General features: G+C 44.0%; 1 protein-coding gene across 1 annotated transcript in view; it reads left to right on the plus strand.

Moving 5' to 3' along the window:
- Positions 1-1,774: 1,774 nt before the first annotated feature.
- The window catches only part of LOC307247800 (von Willebrand factor D and EGF domain-containing protein), a gene marked incomplete at both ends in the record, with an annotated part of 48,311 nt that continues 36,230 nt past the window's right edge, over positions 1,775-13,855 (plus strand). The window contains 5 exons of the mRNA XM_080023921.1: positions 1,775-1,922; positions 11,287-11,498; positions 12,093-12,321; positions 12,837-12,902; positions 13,062-13,294. Of these exons, the coding sequence (XP_079880047.1) occupies positions 1,775-1,922; positions 11,287-11,498; positions 12,093-12,321; positions 12,837-12,902; positions 13,062-13,294 (888 nt within the window). The remainder of the gene's footprint in view (positions 1,923-11,286; positions 11,499-12,092; positions 12,322-12,836; positions 12,903-13,061; positions 13,295-13,855) is intronic.

Below are 13,855 nucleotides of genomic sequence, written 5' to 3' on the forward strand. Positions count from 1 at the left end.
TTCATCAGACACTGCCCCAGTAGAGGTTTAGCGCTCACCTTTAGGTCCAAGACAATTGATAAGTGGTCAGCTTGTGAGGTTCAGGAAGTGTTAGACGAATACCATGTCGAGAAGGGGCTCAGGTCTTCTACGGAGAGGAGTGGAAGAATCAACATGAATAAGGTTGAGGAAAGCCCAAATGACACTTAAGTTTCTGACAACCTCGGACAGAAGAAAGTCATGTGAGTCATGACAATTCTACTTTAGAGAGGTTGATTGGCATGCTGGAGAAAGTGTTGTTTTGTCATGCTCAAGCAAATAGAAAGCCACATACCGACAACAGGCTACCAAAATCGAGGGCTTAAATTACACACCGTGTTCCATATGTAAAGACAGGGTTCTCACTCCGCCCTCACTCACTGTCGAGGGAGCAGACTGTGCTTCCTGTGTCATTTGCCTGGCCATTCAAGACACAACTGCCTAGAGGGGAGACGTCCTTCTGTCCGTGGTCAGCAGGGAAATGGAATGAGCTGCGTACAGCGGAGGACCCCGCAGATCAAATGAGTGAGCCTCCCACCTTGGATTTGACAGACATTAATGATTATGAAACATTGTATCACACCTACAGCAGCATAGTGCCGTCCCAAAAAACATTGACTGTGCAAAGCCTGCAGAAACTTTAAGACTGATAGCCTATTCTACACAGACGTGACTACTGATAGCGGGCATGTTCTCAAAGCATTAGTAGACAGCGGATCTATGGCATGTACTATTAGTGAGACGGCTGATGCAAAGCTTTCACAGTCTATCTCTAACATTGAAAAGACAGAGGACTTTGTCATTGTTGGTTGCGGGGGACACCTAGTCACACCTTCTGCCACGTATGACTTCACTGCATCAGTTTTTGGCCAATGTCTAAACATTCGGTGTGGGTTGAATTGCCTGCATCTAATGTCTCTGCAATGGGGAGTACAGTCATTGTCGATTCCACCCAGTCCAGGCTCAGATTCGCACAAATTCTGGTGGGGAGAGTCGTCACTTCCTTATGGGGGGATGGCTGGGTTCCCGTCACAATCGTAAATCCCATTCTTAAAAAAAATGCAAAGATTGCAGATGTGTTTCCCTCTGTCCTTCTGTGCAGGACTTACCTGAACTGAATCACATCCAATCCAGTACTCCGTACACACAGAGCTCATCACCTACGCCAAGGTCAGAAGAGGAGATCCCACGTGTTTTGAATGACATGGGCTTACAGGAGGTGGACCTCTCATCTTGTGAAGTCTCCTTCGAGTGGAGAGGTGAGCTGCTGCGGATCATTGACCAGTATGAGTCCATCTTTTCAAGACACAAAATGGACTGTAGTGAGGCGAAAGACTTTTTTCACAGAATCGGCCTAGTGGGCGACAAGCCCTTCAGACTTTCATACAGGCGGGTCTCACCGTGCCATTGTGACAACTTCGGACTGCTCTTACTGAGATGGAGGAATTGGGGATAATTTGTAAATCTCAAAGTGAGTATCCATCTCCCCTCGTCCTGGTTGTTAAACCAAATGGTGATCTTCGCATCGACAATGATTTCAGGTGGTTGCACATGAACAGTGAGATTTGCATATCCATTGCCTCATCAGACAGACACCTCGCTGCACTTGGCAGCAATGTGTCGTGTTCTCCACGACTGACATCACATAAAAAATCCGCAGCGTTCTCATCCCCATTCAGTCTCCATGAATATAACAGAATGCCCCAGAGCCTGAAAAACAGTTCTGCCACTTTTATGTGGGCTAGTTGCTGGCTAGATGTTCTGCAAGCCAGGCCACCGCCCCAAGCAGCACCCGCAACAGAAAATCCCGGCCATGTCTCCACCAGCCAGCACCGCAGCCCAAGGCCCCACACTCTGGAAGCTAGGAGGAGAGTCTGTCGTCGCCCTGGGGGAGGGTCGCCGGTGTACCGTTCTGTTCCGGGGAACCAGGTCCCCTGGAAGGAGACCAGTTCTTTTTTGCACGACTGTTTTGTTGGTTTGATGGGTGTGAACCCTGTCACAGAGTCCAGTGTCTGATAATTTTAAGGTATTGGAACCCTGTGTCAGAGTCTGTAGTTTTGGGTATAGAACCCCTGTGTCAGAGTTTGTATTTTAGGTATGGGAACCCTGTTTAAGAGTCCAGGCATTTTTTTTCTAGAAGGAATTTGCCTGGTGAGGATTGACAGTGACCTTAAAAAGCGCTTAACAGTCGAAAAAAGTAAAACAATTAAAATGGCCCAGGGCTTTTTCAGGGCACGCCAACACAGAGAGACAGACGATGGTCCCAGTTTATTGTAGAGAGTGGGAAAAATGGAACAAGCCCGAAGCAGATGGCAACATGTCATGACAAAACATGGCTTCTGTGTGTGTGGGGGGGATGGGTTATTTAACCTGTTGCTTGTTGATTGTTCTGACGAGCAACAGGCATACAGCCACCCTGATCCCGGGCCCAAATACGTAGACCCAAGACAGGTGTGGCTGCTTAAACCACACCGCCGCCACACCACAGGCCAAATATACAGAAATAACCAAATATCAAAAATATACAAAGCGTGATTCTTTCTACAGGATAATTAATGGGTATATGTACATAATGTAGAAATTATTTGGATGTTCTCACTAATTTAATACATTATGCATTGTTCTAACAACACAGTGCCTTCTTACCGGGAAAGGCCACCAACGATGGAAACAGCAGGAGCACGTCGAATAGCTGCTTCTTAGAAAGTGTCAGCTCAATAGATTTGGTATGAATCATATATGGGATTTCTTTGACCAAATCATTTTACAGATTATCCCTTTAAAAATAAAAGCGATGGTTGGCTACTGTTTTTACATCCCTTTCACACATTTTTCACACAAGCTTTTCATCCAATTACTCCTGCTTTCTCTCCCCCTCTCGCTCTACTTTCTGGTTTTTTTCTGGATTTCCTCTGGGCGGCAGCAGAGCACTGGAAAACATTGAGATATTTTTTAATTGCTCAAGAGAGGCCTCGGGTGGCGTTCCCAATTTTTTTTTTTTTTATATAATAATAAACTGGTGGGTAGATTATATTTTTTTTGCAGCGGACTGCCTGCAATTCCGTTACAGGCCTCTTGGGGACCTCGAAGCAGTTTGAAGACATACTGTAGATAGATACATACATACATACATACATAGAAGATAAGTTTTAAGATGTCTTGTTGTGTATGTAACCTATAATTCCTATACGTCTTAATGTTAACTTCACTTGTAGTGATTCATGCAATAGAGCTGGGAACATGACATTTGATTATGGTGATGCAGCACATGAGTATATTCGGCAGTACGCATGTCAGGTCTCACAGTAACATCCAGTAAGCCGCCTAAGTAACCGACAAACCTGTAAAAAAAAAAAAAAAAAAAAGAGTCATTGTTTTTAAAGAGCGTAGCAACAATATGGCTGCAACATGTTTAAGGGAGGGGAGGGGACGGGGAGGGGACGGGGAGGGGGCGGGTACTGTCTCCTCCCTGCTCTTGTTTTTCCTTACAACCCCAAAAAAAAGGAGGATGTCTGGCATCTGGAAGCACTCGGGAGGGACGGCTCGGCCTCCCTCGCTGTTGTCTCATAGGGCACAGACATCAAAGGGCACAGATAATGCTTTCTCTCCCGTAAAGAGGCCTTAACTAGGAGTCACTGCCCCCATAGGGGTGGGGAGGTCGGGGGGACTTATCTCTGGGCCCTCAAAGCATTTATTAGTGATGATCGTACACTGCTAAACAACACACGGCGGTCAGCTGTTTGGTGCGTACCCTTGATCCATACCCTTCATAGATAGGGTAGAACCCTATCCCTACAAAGGTCCAAACCCAGCTCCGGTTCCTAATCCGACACTTTAGTGAATCCTGCTTGACTACACAGGGTAGCAGAAACAACAAGGAGTGAGGATGAGTAGAGATGATGTGTAGAGAGGGACAAACTCCTGGTTGTTGGTTCAAATCCATTAGACAGCAGATGGGAGTGGGGTGTTTTGGATGGACAAATGAGTCAACGAGTCAGACTTCTTCTGGCTCTGCTAAATCGCGAGTCGGTAAATCCCCCCTTCTCCAATCCAACACCCCTCTGTCCAATGGTATCAGCATCGTGAACCCCCCCCCAACCCCCACCCATTTGTAGTGGATGTTCACTTTTGTCTTCGGCACCTATGGCCAATAGAAAACAAGAAGAGGCTTGTACTATGCAATTCCTATAGTCGCCCTCTGCAGGAGATAACCATGGTTCCCAGTGTAGACAAAAGTATGTATGTAGTGTATGTACTATCTGCTTGGCTTTGGCTTTTCGTGACCGTGAAGACATATAATGCTCGACTAACCATCTGCAGGTATACACTCTGGTGCACTGACACATCTCTCTCATGAGGATGTCTTCTGCCCCTTTACTTTCTGGACTTTATTTCCTGATAAAAAATCTCTAATTCGACTAATTCCCAAAGAAGGTTCAACCGTGACGTTATGTACAGCGGTTTAATATTAGCGCCAAAATTGACGAAAGCGTCCGCTAAATGACGTAACGTAATGTAATGTAAACAAAGGTGTTGCGTAGCACGCCCTGTAATATAGGCGATCAAGCCGACAGTGGATGTTGCCACAATATTTGGGAGTCTTGTAGCGTGCCCTGTAATACAGGCCGTCAACACTGAACACTGCCTGCCGCCATGTTTTCCCCGCCAACATTTGCATCCAACGGACGCCTGTAGTCACAGGGAACGGTCCGTGAACCACGGCTCCACAGTTTTCTCACATCAGGAGATCCTGGATGAGTAGGCGAGCGCAGAACACCTGTGGGCTGTCATAGGCCCCTTCATTTAGTGGAAAGGTATGTCTCTCCCTCCCTTTCTCTCTCTCTCTCTCTCTCTATCTGTATTTTTTCTTTCAAAGCCGCCAAGCACCTGATATTTACTCCACACTCAAAGAGCCCGACCTTCTGTGTTTCAGCCTCACAGGTTTTTAATGTCCCCCCGCCGGGAAATCATTTGAGTCACTAAACGTTTGCAGTCACATGAGGCGCTAATGAAGTGAGCAGCTCAGACACACACCCCCCTCCCCCACCACCACCACCACCACCACCACCACCACCCGTTTCGACTGTTTGAGGTGAGTTGGTGTGAACTTCCACTGTTTCAGATCCAAGATCCACCATTGTAAAAAGGAAGGATATAGAACATTTCTGTGGTTAATTAAATAATATCTGGATAAGTTTATTCGACCAAAGTACATTTTCATTGTGGAGTATTTCTGTACAGACAATTAGCATAAAAAAGCCAGAAAGGTGTAGCCAAATATGAAAAAATATAAATATAAACGGATATAAACGCATAAATATATACAGAATATATAAAATGAGATTCTATGCACAGGATAAGTAAAATCAAAGGCAATAGGTTTCTAGCATGGCTGTAGGTGTAAATAGAAATATAAACTGTACTGTACAGGGCCAATAAATATGTATATGTATGTATATGTGTGTATATGTATACAATAACGTGGGGTTAGGTAGATTTAAGTTTTTACTATGTTATTCCTAAGTTATTACTTAGTAGTAACTGTCTGTAAATCAACATCACTCCTTTGTTGGATAAGGACATTAAGGAGGATTTATTCATTTTCATCTGATTTTTGGTAACTTTTTGGAAACTTTGGCAACCAAAATGTCAATCCTGAACCCTGAGTTCAGTGTTTGAATCGGAACAGCTGTGAACGTTGGCTGTATACATGAGACTGTACAGTGTTAGTAATTTCATGTGGAGTGATGACGACGTACAACGAGCTGTCCATCTCGCAGCTGATCAAAGTCTTGTTGAACCACATGTGCACATATTGGTTGTCCTTACGTCCGTCCTGCTATAATATTAACGTAAGTTACAATTTAACAATAACAAAAAATCCCATTCGTGTACGTTGGCTGGGGTTGATTAAAAGTGGCTTGTGCACTTATAATGGGGCCAACGAAAATAAATCCAAACAGTCATTTGCAATCAGAAGTTGTCAGGAATGCATTCAAGATTCAAGATTCAAGATTCAAGAGGTTTATTCGTCACATGCATATACATACTTTCATACATATATGCACTGAAATGTCAATGCAACGCACCCGGTGATTACACACAATATGACCTAGACTGAACACAGTAGCTACCTAAGAATTTCTCATTTCTACTTCCCCAATTATGATTGTGATGCTTCTACTGTGCTTCAACCGGAAAAAAAACTACAACTAAAGATAATCTGTAATTACCGTTATAACACGATTGTGTGTATTATTTGAAAGGCCTGATGTTAGCACCATTAAAGAATTTACAATAAAGTACATGTATACCAATGACTGTTTTGATCATATCTTCACTGTTATATGTTTAAATATATTTTAGACAGGTATGGAAGTTTGGACTAAATAATATATAACAATATAATTCTTCGGGCTCAGATAACAATAGTTGGAGACTTATGTCTTTTTGCTGGGGACCCCCCCCCCCCCCCCCGGAGCCTCTTGAAGGACCCCCTGGGGGTCCCCGGACCGCAGGTTGCGAACTGCTGGGTTGGAAGCTCCTATGACACGGTTTCAGCAGAGCCCACCTCCAGGGCAGATCCCCCCACACGCACCCCTACACCCCCATCCCATCCCAGCCTATCCCCACCTCCCGCTCCACTCCTCTCTTCTCCGCTCTCCGTTCCCAACAAGTCGAACGCGCACTTGCGCTGCCTCGTCTTCGCGTGGAGATGACGCACTAGCGGGACGAACGGTTTTCCAAAAACGTTTTTTGTCCCCCCCCCCCCTCTTTTAATGGGACCCACCGACTGAGAAAGAGGTTCAAGTCAAGCGTTAGTTAAAAGTTTTCTAAATGGAGTGTGCGGATTATTCCCTGCGCTTTCGCTTCCCAGGGTATTTGCGCGTCGCCTTGTTGTGCGCCACGCAGTGGATTGCGTTCAGTCAACTTGGTGAGTGATTTCATAAAATAAGAAAATTATAATTACTATTTTGACAAGTAGTAGTAGTAGTAGTAGTAGTAGTAGTAGTAGTAGAGCCGTTTATACTGTGTGATGATAATGTAATGAGGGTTATTGGGATTATTTTATTTATCATTTCCAATGATAAATCATTATTCCCACAGTAAAATCATGATTCAAATGGTCATTTGTATTAGATGTGAAAGTTATCCTTTATGCGTAATGGAAGTGTGGGGATCATTTGTTGGCTATTTCCAAGAACACTCAATACAAAGCAGACCCTTCGTGGGTTTATAACTGTGATTTTATTTCGAAATGGGGCTCTTTCAAAATAAAATCATCATTTTCTACGTTATCGGGGTCATTTAATGGCTATTTCCAAGTACAAGAGCACCCAATGCGCAACAGACCCTCACATGCACACCAGTCGGGGTTTATAGCGATGATTTTGTTTTGAAACAGCGGTCCTCCAAAATAAATCACTATGCCTTGACTAAGCATAACGCAACACCTGAAAGGAATAGTCACTCGGTGGTGGCCTCCTGGAGTCTGCACGGCGCATACCCATCACTCAACGTACCCGACGATGAGATAGGTCTTCAAAGGCTTTTCCCCTTCACCCTGGCCACTGGAAATCTGCGAAGAGTCTGAATGGAGCAAAAATGTAAAAAGCACTTAGTTTCAGGAACTTCTGTTCTTCTGCTAATCTGCTTTCATATAAGGGTATTTGGAAATAATTGGAGTCTCGGTAACTGAGGGTTGGGTCTGTGTTGACCATATTTCAATTTCACATTACTTGAATTCTTTAAAGGGGACCTATTATGCTATTTTTTTTACACAAAACAGTTCCCCAAAACATTTTTTGAGTTTTTGAAGTTTTTTGCTGAAAATACTATATATACTATGCATTGAGCCATAGTAAAATGCGTCCAATCCACTGTCTGAAAACGGCCTGTTTCAGTGGGAGGAGCCACCCTCCTTAGGCCCCTAGTTCTGTGAGCTAGTGGGGTTTGAACATGGCTCCTGGGTTTTGTTCTATTTACTCTGTAAATGTTCACTGATGTCACATTACCAGTCCACTAAAATGTTCCTGAACAAATTTGAGGCGAGATATAGAAAATCCAGTTGCTGAATCTTCACTCATATTAGATCTGCAAGGCTTCATTTAAAAGTTTGTTCCAACTTTGGTTGCCGTGCTCCAGGCTTGTGAGACACTGACACTTTCACGCGGGGATTTTTGGTTCTAAACATCAGAACGTCAGAAATAAAATAAAATTAAAAAAATAAATACATCCACAATAAAAACGCATAATTTTTTATTGGTTTTGTCTGGAGAAATGCACAGCAGATCAGATGGAGCAGATGACCATATAAAGAAATCCAGCATGAGCTGACGTCAGCTCGTGCTGGGAGAGTAGAAAAAAACCTTTGAGCGTTCCGAGTGGTCACAGTGATTAGGTTACCTCATTATTTAACACTTTGGCCACATCTAATATCAAAATCCGACATTGTAACATTAAATATATGACAGAAAATATGGAAAAGCATAATAGGTACCAATTAAAGCCCTCTTATAACACTTACTAAACTAAAGGGGGAGCCAATTTGTTTAGAAATTACTTCAGACATTCCGAATATTGTCTTGTCTTCCTCTTCTCTTATACAGCCAGGAGCATTGAGGGAAATGTTATTTTACTCAATCTAAAGATGGGGCGAGTACTCATACCGGTACGCCAATGTACATCATAGTGCATTATTGGCTCAGATATTGGAGGACTGGAGGCTAATCACAAGAGATCAAAACATGTAGTTGTAGAAATGAAGACAGAGGATCATCAAACACATTCCATTGGGTCGAGTCAGTACTGAATCCTATCGGGGAACTGGGCTTCCAAGCCTTTCTGGGCTACACAACCAGTGTGTGTACCTTTCAAATTAAAATGTATAATATTGAATTGGGAATCTGTGGTGATGGCTTCTCTGGGAATAATTTCCACATTGATATTTTAGTAACGTATTGACATAGATATTGTCATACATTTGAAGATTTTCCCCCACTTATGGAAACATTATCAGCACTACATTGTGTTAAATAGATATTTAATAGGGTCATCGCGTTATTGTATGCTATTGTATGCTTGCTCTAGATTCGAGAGGTTTATTTGTCACATACATATACATATGTTCATACACTAGTGGGAAATCCGAAACCATTGAGCCCAGGACAATGGAGTAAATCAATCCAAGGCATATATATATATATATATATATATATATATATATATATATATTCTGCATAGTTTTGAAGCATTTGGAGTTAATTCAGAGGGGAAAAATGTTTACGATTCAGACTTTGCATTTAATCAGGACTTTTAATAGGTGGAGCGATTGTGTCCAATTTTAAAAGGTATATGTCTTGATTAGGGAGTAAGTCCTTTGAGCGCTGCTTGACCCTGGCGTGACAGCGATTGGCTTCCATGTTATGGTGACTGACAGGGCCTCTCGGGGAAAGACCCCTCACCCCAGTTGTGTTAACACCACGCTCCACCAAATTAATCTTCTTAACTGGGGAACGGGAGACTGCAGACTTGACTCAAACACATCTGGGTTACCTTTGAGACTTCCAGTCGGAACTCCCCAACCCCCTAACCCCTAGAGGGTCAATTCTTTAACATAACCCCCCGCCCCGTTTTGTCTCTGCAAACTCATTAAAGAACCAATTGGAACAGTTTAGCCAACGGCAAAAAGTCTCGTCGATTGTTCTTTTCCCTTAAAACGCGGGTGTTTGGACAACCTATGACCCCCCTGGTTGTTGTAAGCCGAGCTTCCAGACGAGGTGTATGCGCAGACAAGCAAGGATGTAAACTAGAGCTTGCTTTTAAGCAGCTGTCAACATTGAGCACAGCGAGGGAGACCTTGTTTAGTCTTGCGATGGCCGGCAGTAACTCGGACCGGTCCATTCAAGGCTGTGACAGCCCTAGGACACCTTAAATTCCCACTGTGTTTGTTTTTCCTTTTGCATTTTCAAGCCACCGCTTTTCTCACCCACCGCTATCAATGCGTCTTAAACTCCAATAGGGTGGAAAGAAAATGGGGTTTATGGGGGTTTGAGGTGAAAGAACAGCTTGTTCATTTTTTGTTTCATGCTAACAAAAGGCTCTGTGTGAGGGGGTTATCGGTGTGACCTGTTGCGCTTTACGGATGTACTTTCAGAGTTTATTAGTGTGGAAAAAACTGCATCTTCTGCCCAGGTGATTCCCAGTTTTTCATACTTAAGCTGCAAGCTGTGTTCAGAGTGCTGTTATGCGCCATTGGCTTTCATTTCCCTTCCCGGGGTGAGTTTTGGGAGGCAAGGGGTACCAGGAATGTGTATTATTCACAGCAATTTAGATAACCTCTGGGCATGAAACTATCCCTCCCGCTCTCCTCTCTTATGCTGTCTGACATATTAGGGCCAAGGCATGAACACATGGTCAGCACTATTCTCCATTTCTCACTATTCTCATTATTGAAGCATTTCTGACTGCTTGGAAGCAAATTCATTTACTAGAACCAAATTAATATGAATTTCAGTCTCACTTACTGTGTGAGTCCACATTATACGTAGGCCAAACTGGGAGCTGTCCAGTACAAACCAGTGTCTACTGCCATACATCCCATAAACATATTCCGATTTGTCACTAGGCAGCTCCACCGGATGAAGTGATGAAGTGTCATGTTCATGTGCACATTGAAGGCAGTTGTTTACCGCTTTGTCAGGTTTAGGTTACTAATTTACTCAAGCAACCTGGACGGATTTTGTCTGTTTATCTTGGTCTTGGTTTCCGGCCTTCTGCTTTACTCCTCGTTGTATGCAAACACTGGACTACGCTGGCAGCGTATCCCACAATGTGGGATTGCAGGCTTGCAACGTCATCTATTGACATTCCATCAATAAAACTGCCTCCGATTGGGTCACAACAGGAAGCTGCTTTGAAGCTAAAGGGAACGTGATTAGCTTTAACACCACAATTTGTTGAGAGCTCCTGGCATGCAATTTTGTGACGGTAAACACATCGGAAAATTGAATTATGTGGCAGTGTTACAGCGAGAACACCCAGGTGCTGTCTTCAGCCCGCGTATTGGATTTCCTATGGACAGGCTACCTCTGCGCCACTCTACCCCACTTACTGGTCTGTCAGTGGAACCACAAACACTGAGAAGGTCAACGGTCTACCCATAACCCAGACAATGTTAGTGCAATGCTCATTAAGAATCAAAACCCTAAAAGAAAAATACTTTAAGCTTGGCAGTTAGCGGCATACTGCATTAATTGATCTGCACAGTATCACAACTAACCCTCGTCCGTTTAGCCCCAGAGTGCTATCCGGGAGGCCACTGGACCTTACGTAACCCCTACCGCAGCGTTGACTTTGACTCAACTGAGATTCAGAACACGGCCATACAGGACCTCATCTGTGACCACTCCTTGGCCCCGGGATGGTACCGCTTCAGCATCAACAACAAACCAGCCGAGATGCCCACCAGCTGCGTGGAGGTAAGAAGTCCACTCAGATCCATGAGGTTCAGGATTGTGATGAATGAATGTGTATGTTAGTGATGAGTAAAGCGGGGTAACAGAAACATACTTCGTACTTGTACTGATTACAAGATAAAAGGATTGGACAGGGTGTATTTTCTTCATTGTACCATCACCTGGTGTGGCCACAGTTAATTATGCCCTGAATAGTCTGTGGTTTTTTGAGTTTCTCCTTAATTTTAAATGACAGTCTTTACTGCTCTGACTTGTGTTTGCAACAAGAGCAATAAGATAAGAGCCTCTAAAGCTTCACTTTGCTCACATACAATTACTAAGAGGATTTTTTATTCTTAAGGAACATGGATCTTCTTGCTCCATGATGGTTTTAAGTGAGAAGCAGCATCGAATCAAGAGGGGTAGTTTTCTCTCCAAAGAGTCATCTCTAAAATGGTTTACGGGTAAACACCGTAACTTGTCTTCAGAGAATAGTGGTTCAAGGTTTTGCAGCCTACTGACTGTACAGTAACAGGCCCTCCCAGCGCAGGTGTGAAGTGATAATGACATCTCTCCTTCCCCCATAATGACTGGTTCTGTCAACGTCCCCACCCCCAGATGAACCGCTGTGGGACCCAGGCGCCCGTGTGGCTGTCGCTGAAGGACGGCTCCCTGCCACGACCCGGCGAGGTACGTCAGCTGTCTGCCTGTGCCACCTGGCAGTTCTTTCAAGGAAGCACAAAGGACTGCTGCCTCTTCCGCATCCCCATCACGGTGCGCAACTGCGGGGAGTTCCTGCTCTACAACCTTCAGCCCACCCAGGGCTGCATGGGCTATTGTGCAAAAGGTAAGCCCCTCTGGGCTCAGGCATGAGCAAAGGCTCTGGTGGAGTCTAAATCACCCCCCAAGGTGTAGTCGTGGCTTTGCGATACATCGGTCTCTGCAGCTACTATTGTGTCGTACTTTTGTCAATGTAGACCACCAGTTTTGGTCCTCATGCCTCGCATGTTTGTACCTGCTGACATGACAATGTTGGTGGCTTTGTGACTGTAAATTGCATATGTGACCGCACAATTCACTGGCATCTAGTGATACATTTTCGTTGAAACATCTCAAGATCCTAAAAATGTGGAAATTCACCTTTTTTGAGTATATTTGTGAATGCCAAAGCTAAAAAATGACATCATAATTGTCATGTGTATTGTACCAACATATTTCATTATTTCACAATTTTCTCCTACTACTTTGTCTTTCTTTTGTGTGAGGTGCATTCTATTGCATTGATTAATGAAGTCCCCATTCAAGACATGGAGAACATTCATAGCATGCACCTTCAGTTACCGAACCTATTTCTCTTTGTAGCTACACCGGACTTTGCTCCAAGACTTTGTCCACCGGGTGAGGTGGAAGTCAATGGAAGATGTAAAGGTAATACACATCATTCTGTGATTATTTTTTATTTAACCCATTAACTAGGAGAGTCTTGTTACCAAACTCAGGTAGTAGCGCCACTCTAAAGCTTCAGTCTCATGTTGATTGAATCAGATGCTAAGTCGATCGTAACAAAGTCACTCGTCTCTCAAATAGCGAGTGTCCCGACCCTGTCCTCCCGACCCGTGATCACCCCTGAGCTGGTGGACAGCAGTGTCCACCTCAGGTGCTCCTTTGCCAGGGTGGCTTCCAGCCAGGCGGTGGGCTACCAGGTGGTGTGGGCCCGCCACATCAGCCACAGCATGAAGGCTGAGATCAGGCAGGAATCTACAATGAAGACCTTTTCCTTGGTGGAGATGGACGGCGTTCACTTCAGGCTCGGCGAAACGGTAATTCCTACCAGACACCATCCCTGCCAGGAATGTGTGTTGAGGTTGTAGTTGTGTGATGTTATAGCTGTGTTGTGTACATGTGTCGAGGGTCTGAGCTGGCCGTGGGCTGTAAGCGATTGGTCCTGCTGACCCTGTCTGGTGGTGTTCAGCCAGTACAAAGGGAACGTGTCATATACTGTGAAGTGAATACGAGAGCTGGACAGGGGAGTTAAATCACTCCTGACTCTTTGTCCTATTCCACATGCTTTAAATTTAAACTGCTCCTGAAGCATTCTTATGCACCGACTGACTTTACCTTTATTTGCACATGGACAGATATGCACGAAGATTAAATGAATCTTTTCCCATAGGATTCCTAGTAGCATACTCTATAGAATTGTATAATAAATCCTACAGTAAAGTATATAAGTTGTGGTCTCTATAGTATATCTGTAGTGTTCTCTAAAGTATCCCTTCGAGATCCTATAGGTTCCTATGTGCTGCTGTTAAATAATGAGTGATCACAGGAATTGCACTTAAGGGTTGTTTGGAATCTTTTCTAACATCTATTCCCCTATA

Source organism: Zeus faber, assembly GCF_960531495.2.
Source record: "Zeus faber genome assembly, chromosome: 2".
NCBI classification, from domain to species: Eukaryota; Metazoa; Chordata; class Actinopteri; order Zeiformes; family Zeidae; genus Zeus; species Zeus faber.